Source organism: Piliocolobus tephrosceles, chromosome 4 (genome assembly GCF_002776525.5).
Source record: "Piliocolobus tephrosceles isolate RC106 chromosome 4, ASM277652v3, whole genome shotgun sequence".
Taxonomy (NCBI): Eukaryota; Metazoa; Chordata; class Mammalia; order Primates; family Cercopithecidae; genus Piliocolobus; species Piliocolobus tephrosceles.
The window spans coordinates 1,321,482-1,331,073 of NC_045437.1; the positions used below are offsets into that span (position 1 = coordinate 1,321,482).

A 9,592-nucleotide genomic window follows, 5' to 3' on the forward strand; every position below is an offset into this window, starting at 1 on the left:
GGGGGGGAGGAGGGGTGGCCCCAAGGGCAGCCAAGGGCTTTGTGGGGGCACCTGGGGCCCAGGGGCACAGGAAGGGCCGTGCCCCACATCCAGTGCCCCCAGGTGTAACCCCACTCCTCATGGCCTGAAAGGTTTTATGCATGGATGGGTTTTAATTGGACGTCTGGAAGCAGGTAGAGTTGTGTCTGAGCTTGGCAATGAGAGGCAGGGTGAAAGGGAGGGACATCTTAGAGGTGACGTTCCTGGTGCAAGGTCTTTGCCAAACAGAAACTCCACAGGCCTGACCACATCTGACCAGGGCACAGGGCAGCTGAGGCCGAGGGACGGGTCCTGGTTTGGGGTCACTGCGTGTCCTTGATCAAGGCGTTGGGTGCTCAGCACCTCATCTTCCTTCTCTGCAAGGTGAGGGGCTTGGTCCCCCCACACTCCAGTGCACTTACGAATTTTAACTGTTGTACAAGGCTACGGCCACCATGTGTGCATCCGAGGCTCAGCCTGAAGGCAACACGCGGGGAGCCTGGTGGGCTGAGGGCGGGCGCGTGCCGGGAGGCATCCCTGTGCTGCGCTCATTAAGTTGTGATGGTGACTTGTTAGCAGCTTGTTTTACTTCAAGATACTTCACTACACAAAGATTTTCAGTTATAGGACAGATTGAGTTGAAAACGGATTTTTCTAAGAACAGGGATTTTTCTATCTTGCAGAAATGATCCTCAACTTCAAAGCTTTGTTTTTTTAATGAGTGCATCCTTTAGGCATTTCGCACGTCTGAGCTCCAAACCCTTGTGTTCATCCTGTGGACTTTGCAAAACGCACAGTGCCTCATGTCTCTTTCTGAACCTGGTCTGGTATTAGCAGTGAGGAGGGCAGTGTCTCAGGCTCCCACGGGCTGAGGATGTTCTCCGCGATGTCCCTCAGCCCACAGAGACAGAGACGCGCCTGGAACCTCCAAGCCACGGGTCTTGTCTGCAGCTGGGCTGGGTGGGCTGCACCTGCCAAGGGAGCCTCCAGGGTGGGTATTGGCTGGCCGGGCGCCCTCCTCACACTCGAGGGCAGGCCAACTTGAGAGGACCCGTGTCTGCATGCAGCGCTGTCTCTGCCCCCAGCAGCTGAGTGCCACCTGCTGAGCTAATATTTGCTGAGCCATCGAGTCATGGATTCCTTCCTGACAGCGTTGCTCAAGTGTTTATGGGCTCAAGGTTGCCCTCGTCTCCCCGCCTCCCTCTGCAAACACCATTCAACTGCCAGCAGTGCCCTTGATGCCCCGTGTCCAGCTCCTCCGAGTGTGGCTTCCTGGCTCAGAGTTGCCCAACGTACGGCATTCCTTGTGGTGAACCACAGGGCTGGCCCAGGCCTTCTAGATGTCAGAGGCGGCGAAGATGCCACGTCCAGCAGGAAGCGCTGCACAGTGGCAGCCGCGCATCAGAACAGCAGCTCTGTGGGGGGCTGTGGGGGGCTGTGGAGCAGGGCCCGCCCGTGGGTTGTTTATGATGAGCTCTGCAACTGTGGCTGTGCCTGGTTTTTCTTTCTTTAATGGAATGAAGCAAACACAGGAGTGCCACGTCCCTACAAGGACACAGGAGGGGTCTGGGTGATTTAGGGCCCTGGTGAATTCACACCCTCCAGGACACGAAGCCCTGTTTTCTGCACCATTTCACTGATGAGAAGCTTGAGGCTGAGAGAGGCCACTGGGGCAATCCGAGGGGAGGCCGGATCAGTGCTGAGCCCTGCGGGCCTCACTTCCCAGGCCACAGCCTCCTTCACTGTCTCTCCATACCCAGCCGAGGCCCTGGGTCCACCCCACATCCAGGTCATGCTCCAGGAAGGGGTCGGTGCCAATATAGAGCCTGGCGACAGAGCTCCTGGCCCGAGACCTCCGGGAAGGAGTGTATCTCCAGCTTGCTGCCCACTGGCTGAGGACAGTGGGCCAGGGCATGACTCCCACGTGCACACAAGTGCGGTTCTGCCTCTGTGCTCCATGAACACAGGTGCCCCGAGCGCCTCCCGAGTGCCATGTGCAGAGCAGGCAGTGCCAGACGGGGCCCACTGCCGTCCACAGGGCTTGAGGAGGATGGGTGCTCCCAGATGCCCTGTCCAGGCCTGCATCCCTGTGCCAGGCTGAGGAGGCTGTGTGCCTCTTTGGGAGATGCCTGGGAGGTCACGAGCCCAGCCTGTGGGTGACCCGGAGCCAGTGACTGACAGTGGTGGGTGCAACGGCCACCCTGGCCTCCCCAGGGCCAGCACTGGGGTGCGGGTCACCACCCAGAGGCCCTGGGCACCGGCTGACAGGGACCCTTCCTGACGCCTGGTCCTGCTCGCCTCGGCCCTCGCCCTCAGGTTTCTCCTGCAGGAATCCCCACGCGAGTTCTGGCTGCTGACAGAGCTTCCCTCCTGGGGGGGGGGAGCTACAGGGTGAGGAGGGCTTCGCATGGCAGAGGCGGCAGAGGGAACAGCGCTGTGAAGGCCCTTCCACTTTGGCCTCCTCCCATGAATCATGAATGTTCTTAGTGGCATCTAGAATAGTGAATCCTTTGCAGAACAGGTCCGCCGGGCGGGGGGGCATCGGAATAAGTGGATGAAAAACCGATATGATACAATATAGCCCTTTAAATTATGCATCTGCAGCACTTCTATGACATGGAGTCATCTTAAGAAAATGCCAGGTGACAACGAAGGACGCAGAACTGTGCGACCTCAACCCCAAGTAGACGCAAACACAGACGAAAGCCCCAGAAGGCCTGTGGCCATGGTTTTCAGTTTCTTCCTTTCTCTCGCTGCCTCTTCCAGTTTTGTAGGGTTAGCACGCATTGCTTTCATAAAAAAAAAAAAGTGTGACGTAGAAGGTTCAACTTCTTGAAATGTTGAACTCTAGGTAACTGTTTGACTCTAAACTTGTTTCTGGAAATGATTTTCCTGTTTCTCATGAACTGCTCAGGTGGGTAGAGGCCACTTACAGTTGGCAAACGGCAGAGGGCCCGGGCGTGGAGCTGTGGCCAGGCTGGTAACGGGGAAGTTCCTCTGACTCCTGGCGAGGTTGTTCCCAGTGCATTTCCAGGCACGCCCACCTCCCTGAGTTGTTGAAACCTCTGTGCCTCCCCCTCAGGTGAAGCCCACACTGCACTCCCCTGTCAGCTCAGGTCCTGTGGTTTTTACCTGGGGTGAGCAGGGCCCAGCCCACCACGTGGGTGAGAATTCGGTGAATTCCCTGTGTGCGGGTTTCTGCGTGCCCCACGTGTGCACCAGGGCCAGGTGCTGTTTCACTCACAGCCAGGAGCTCCGTGGCCCTGGATGGTAAAAGTGTGTTTCTCCCCAGGCCTGACTGCCTTGAGATGCTGCCTTCCTCTAGGGGCCCCCTGGAGTCCTGGCTGGGTCCCTGCGTCCAGCTGTGGATGACAGAGCTGGGGACTCAGCGGACAAGTGGGGGCGTGGCGGGGTGGGAGAGAGTGCTGGGGAGCATGGCATCCTTGCCCTATCCTCCCAGGCAGGAGCAGTCATGTGGTCATGTCTGAGTGCCGGGGCACAGAAGCCATTGGCCCTGTGCCGTGGGAGGGAGTTGGCTTAGCCAGCACGCTGCCTTGTTGCTGCACTGGCGCCCGAAGCATGGCTCCTGATCGGCGTAATAAATGCCAGCTGCCATGGGGAAATGTCTCTCAAAGTGTATGCTTTGCTACACCCAAGAACAAGCCACTTTCTAAGACAAAAGGAGCATATCCCAAGCATTTCAGCAGTAATTGGTCTCACGTCTACTCCTGTCACATCTGCAGTGACTTCCTTCACAGAAGGCTGGAATCCCTCAAAGTCATCCATGAGGATTGGAATGAACCTCTTCCAAACGCCTGTTCATGGTGACACTTTGGCCTCCTCCCATGAATCATGAATGTTCTTAGTGGCATCTAGAATAGTGAATCCTTTCCAGAAGGTTTACAATTTACTTTTCCCAAATCCATCAGCGGAATCACTAACTATGGCAGATACAGCCTTAAAAAATGTATTTCTTAAATTATAAGGCTTGAAAGTTGAAACGCGTCCTTGGGCTGTGCAATGGGTGTTGTGTTAGCAGGCATGGAAACAACATTTATCTCCTTGTTCATTTCTATCAGAGCTCTTGGGTGACCAGGTGCATTGTTGGTGAGCAGTAATATTTTGAAAGGAATCTTTTTTTCTGAGCAGTAGTTCTCAAGAGTGGGCTTAACATAGCCAGTAAATTATGCTGTAAATAGACTTGCTGACATCCCGGTTTTCTCATTGCATCTATAGAGCAAGGCAGAGTAGACTGAGCATGATTTTAGGGTCCCTGGGATGTTCAGAATGGTCCATAAGCATCGGCTTCTAGTTAAAGTCACTACTGCACCAGCTCCTAACAAGAGCGTCAGCCTGTCCTTTGAAACTCTGAAGCCAGGCACTGACTTCTCCTCTCTAGCTAGGAAAGTCCTAGATGGCATCTTCTTCCAACAGAAGGCTGTTCCATCTACATTGAAAATCTGTTGTTAAGCGATCTCAGCCAGATCTTCTGGCTGCAGAAGGTAACTTGCTGCAGCTTCTCCATCGGCACCTGCCATGTCACCTTGTGTTTTTATGTTATGGAGATCACTTCTTTCCTTAAACCTCACGAACCCACCTCTGCCAGCTTCCACTCTTCCTCTGCAGCTTCCTCACCTCTCTCAGCCTTCACAGAATTGAAGAAAGTTAAGGCCCTGCTCTGGACCAGGGTTTGGCTTAAGGGAATGGTGTTGCTGTTTTGACTGTCTATCCAGAACACAAAAGCTTTCTCCATATTAGCAACAAGGCTGGTTCACTTCCCATCATCCATGCACTCTCTAGAACAGCACTTGTGACCTCTGTTAAGAACTTTGCCTTTGTCTTCGCTACTTGTCTCACTGGTACAAGCCTCACTTAGCTTTCAACCTATCGCAGCTTTCAACATGCCTTATGCTAAGTTTAATCTTTTCTGGGTTTTGATTGAAAGTGAGATGTGGTGACTCTTCCTTTCACCTGAGCACTCTGCAGTCATGGTAGGGTTACTGACTGGGTTAATCTCAATATTGTTGTGTGTCAGGGAACAGGAAAGCTTGGGAAGAGGGAGAGAGGTGGGGGAATGGCTGATGGGGGGCAGTCAGGACACACCAAACATTTATTAAGTTTGTGTCTTATATGGGTGCAGTTCAAAGCACCCCAAACAATTACATTGGTAACACTGAAGACCCCGATCACAGATGGCCACTACATAGATAATAATAATGAAAACGTTTGAAATGTGGCAAGAATCACCAAAATGTGACCCAGAGCCATGAAGGCAGCACACGCTGCTGGGAAAACGGCGCCCATGGAATTGGTCCACGCAGGTTGCCACAAACCTGCGATTTGTAAAAAAAGCAACATCCATGGAGCAAAATCAAGCAAAACACCACAAAACAAAGTATGCCTGTAGCGCTCTCTACAGATCTACATTTTAAATACATAGATCTATATAATTTATATAATACTTATATCTCTATGTAGTATATATTAGATACGCAATATTGATTACACAGAGCTACATGTAGATCTCTAAATTATATACATAGCCAATATTTTAAAACGTATAAGAATTACTCTTTATAATGGCTGAAGACATAAACGTCTTCTCCTTTTCTATCTATAAATCTGGAGTCTGACAGATAAACCCACCCTAACAAGCTTCCGTCATGTGATGGGCCTGGCTTCACTGAATCTACATCTTATGTAACACTGCCAACAGGACTTTCCCAGTGACATTTAGCTGCCCTTCGAGTGGACTGGCACCAGACGGAAACTGGACATAAGCTTTCTTGAGAGATCGTGTGCAGTTCCTGAGCTTTGTGTTACCAGACACTCTCTCATCTCAGATGAGGGTCGAATTGAAATTTCATTACAGAAACCACCAGTCACCACTGCTGAGGTTCAGAAGGAATCCACCTGGTAAGGAAGAAGACCACTACTACTCCTACTGCCCTCCTCCCCCCACCTTGCCTAGTTCACAAGACAGGAGGAAAGAGAGAAAGCAAAAAGTCAGAAAGAAACAAAAGTAAGGTAAGTAACCAGAAAACCCTGGCCCCACCACCTGGCCCTAGGAGTTAAAAAATAATAACAACATCAACCCCTGACTAAAACTACTTGTGTTATCTGTAAATTCCAGACATCGTATGAAAAAGCATTGCAAAACTTTGTGGGCCGGGCGCGGTGGCTCCAGCCTGTAATCCCAGCACTTTGGGAGGCCAAGACAGGCGGATCACGAGGTCAGGAGATCGAGACCATCCTGGCTAACACAGTGAAACCCCATCTGTACTAAAAAAAATACAAAAAACTAGCTGGGCAAGGTGGCGGGCGCCTGTAGTCCCAGCTACTCGGGAGGCTGAGGCAGGAGAATGGCGGAAACCCGGGAGGCGGAGCTTGCAGTGAGCTGAGATCCGGCCACTGCACTCCAGCCTGGGCGACAGAGCGAGACTCCGTCTCAAAAAAAAAAAAAAAAACTTTCTGTTCCGTTAGCTGATGCATGTAGCCCCTAGTCACGTTCCCCACGCCTGCTCATTTATCACAACCTTTTCACGTGGACCCCTCAGAGTTGTAAGGCTTTAAAAAGGCCAAGAATTTCTTTTTCAGGGAGCTTGGCTCTTTTTTTTTTTTTTTTTTGAGACGGAGTCTCACTTTGTTGCCCAGGCTGGAGTGCAGTGGCCGGATCTCAGCTCACTGCAAGCTCCGCCTCCCGGGTTTCCGCCATTCTCCTGCCTCAGCCTCCCGAGTAGCTGGGACTACAGACGCCTGCCACCTCGTCTGGCTAGTTTTTTGTATTTTTTAGTAGAGACGGGGTTTCACTGTGTTAGCCAGGATGGTCTCGATCTCCTGACCTTGTGATCCGCCCGCCTCGGCCTCCCAAAGTGCTGGGATTACAGGCTTGAGCCACTGCGCCCGGCCTAGCTCGGCTCTTAAGACGCAAGTCTGCTGACGCTCCCGGCCAAATAAACCTCTTCCTTCTTTAAGCCGGTGTCTGAGGAGTTTTGTCTGTGGCTCGTCCTGTTATACTGGCATGGCCTTTTCTTGATCCATGAAATGTGAATTCAGTGAGTCAACTTTCAGGGTAACAGGATTTTAAGACATCTTCATTTATGTAAAAGAAATCTTATTCACTAACATTCCATTCTCAGTAACTGCGTTAATGTAAATGAGTCTTGTACAGTCAGTCACTACAGCATGGCAAAAACATTGGTGCCTGGTTTTCTCATTGATAAATATGCATGAAAGTCGTCTGTTTCAAAGATACAATGTTCCCTAATCCAGATTACATCTTTTAGCCTGATTGATGGATTATCACTAATTAGATTTTATTCTTAGTTTTGCTACACGCCAATTTATCTCAATGAAAAACAAACTCAACTAAATACTGTTCTTGCTCTCTTGGATAGTAAGAATGTGGAGGGAAGGGTGAGGTTGCAGCAATGTGGGGACAGGGGGAAGGCGGTGGACAGACCTGGAGCTGGCAGAGGAGGAAGAGGAGGAGGAGGACGAGGTGAGAGAGGCCCCTCTTCTTCCCCAGTGTCCTGCATGCGGCCTCAACTGTCAGCTCCTGTGGTCTGGGTGGATCCTGGGTGCACAGAGAGCCTGGGACAGAGGTCCTGGGGACAGAAGGTCCTTGTTTCAGAGGATCCAGGGTGAGTCTGCGGCGAGTTTGCAGCAGCTCACTCAGCACGATGGGGAACGGCAGGGCTGGCTCCCTTTCTTGGGTTGCAGCTTTTCCAGGTCATGACACTGGCCCACTGAGCACAGTTCACACAGAGGAGCAGCCAAGGCTCCAGGAACACAGCTGAGCACTGAGTCATTCTGCGTTTCAGAAAATATCTTTCTTTTCACAAGGAATGTGGTATACATGCACACACACACACACACACAACCCAGCAATACATGTGTGTTAATCTGTTTGTGCTACTGTAATGAAATGCTTCTTGCTGGGTAATTGATGAACAGGTTTTTTTCTTGCACAGTTCTGGGGGCTGGGAAGTTCCACATCAAGGCACCAGCCTTAATCTACCCTCCACCCGCATGACCTAAGCTCCTCCCAAAGGCCCCACCCCCAATACTGTTGTACTGGGTATTAAGGTTCCAACACACGGATTTCGGGGGACCACTCAGACCACAGGAACATTCACACACACAAACTCCTATCCTTGAAAATTAAAAACCTCACATTGAACTTACGTCCCAAATCCTCTCTGCTCCAGACTCCAGTCAGCTCAGCCTCAGCCCCAGGACTTCTTGCTCCTGGGGAGTTCAGTTCCCCACAGCAGCTCCAGCTGGGCCTCCTCGCCCAGAATGGGCCTCCACGTGCTCGGCCATCACCACGCTTTCAGGAGTCTCAGGAGGTAGCAGGATGCATGTGCTGCTGGTCACGCAGGTTGCACCCTCCCCAGCCCCTAGAGCAGCGGCCCTAAACCACACTCTGTGCCGACCACAGGCCTGGTGAGCACAGAACACAGGCGGCTCTCAGGACGAGAAGGAAGCTTTCTGGAAATGCCTTCCTGGCTGAGCCTGGTCAAGTGGCTGCCAGCCCATGCCAGGCAGCTTCCAGGGCCCAGGAACTGATGCTGCATCCGGGACCCCTCCTGTCAGGAGGCTGATGCGGCCCCACCTGCTGGCTGGCCACGTGCGGGAGGGTCTCCGGGGGCTGCTGCCTCATGTCTCTGCTTTTCTGGAGGACAGGCCCCTAGACAGGCTCCTGAGATGTGGCCGCTGCTGCTGCCCCCTCACCCACCGGAAGCTCATGGTCTGGAGCTCACCCCAGAATCCTTGGGTGGTCTTCACCCACAGCCTGTAGAAAAGCCACATGGATTCAAGGCTATGCCTCTGCACTGTGTCCTCTGTCCCTGAAGGTGGAGGGGACTTGGAGCTGGCCCCAGCATGGCCATCCCAGCTGTTACCTGGGGCCACCTTCTTACATCCAGTGGCGGGCCTGGCACCCCCAGCAACAGCTAGACAAAGAGCCCCTCTGGCCAGCCCTGCCCCTCACCTTTCCTTGTGGAGGGTCCTTAAGTCCAAGGTCCTCAGGGGTTTGCTAAGGCTTATCGGGGGCCCGGCTCTGCAGAAGCAGCCTCCTCCTGTGGACAAGGCTAAAGGCACCCACAAATGCCAGAAAGCAGCAGAGCCCGCAGGCCACGGAAGCCATGACCCAGGGCAGCTGCAGGCACTCACCTGGTGACAGGCACCCTGACCCACTGGCATCCGAGATTCTCCTCCACACCTCCCCTATGTCCTCCGCGCCTCCACCTGTCCTCACCTCCCCTACGTCCTCACCTCCCCATGTCCTCCACACCTCCCCATGTCCTCCACACCTCCCCTATGTCCCCCACACCTCCCCTATGTCCTCCACACCTCCCCTATGTTCTCCTCACCTCCCCTATGTTCTCCTCACCTCCCCTATGTTCTCCTCACCTCCCCATGTCCTCCTTACCTTCCCTATGTCCTCCTCACCTCTCCCTGTCCTCACCTTCCCTATGTCCTCACCTGCCCCCATCCTCACTTCCCCTGTCCTCACCTCCCCCATCCTCCTCACCTCCCTCATCCTCCTCACCTCCCCTATGTCCTCCTC

The 9,592-nt window shown here is 53.0% G+C and overlaps 1 protein-coding gene across 2 annotated transcripts; it reads right to left on the reverse strand.

Annotated features, from left to right (window-relative positions):
* Window positions 1-1,571: 1,571 nt before the first annotated feature.
* LOC111528341 lies at window positions 1,572-9,248 on the reverse strand. 2 transcript variants are annotated; one of them, XM_023195045.1, is made up of 4 exons: window positions 9,014-9,248; window positions 8,206-8,815; window positions 7,481-7,830; window positions 1,572-5,931 (listed from the first exon to the last, which is right to left on the reverse strand). In XM_023195045.1, exon 4 carries the CDS (start codon window positions 2,509-2,511, stop codon window positions 1,594-1,596), a length of 918 nt encoding a protein of 305 aa, XP_023050813.1. In that variant the 5' UTR covers window positions 2,512-5,931; window positions 7,481-7,830; window positions 8,206-8,815; window positions 9,014-9,248; the 3' UTR covers window positions 1,572-1,593. The 2 variants fall into 2 exon arrangements, with proteins under 2 accessions (XP_023050813.1, XP_023050814.1); XM_023195046.1 differs by having other exon boundaries at window positions 7,481-7,625; window positions 8,206-9,248.
* Between the last annotated feature and the right edge of the window lie 344 nt (window positions 9,249-9,592).

Coding starts and splice junctions, on each gene's coding strand:
- LOC111528341 (XM_023195045.1), bottom strand. CDS start 2,511: ATGCCACTAAGAACATTCATGATTCATGGGAGGAGGCCAAAGTGGAAG.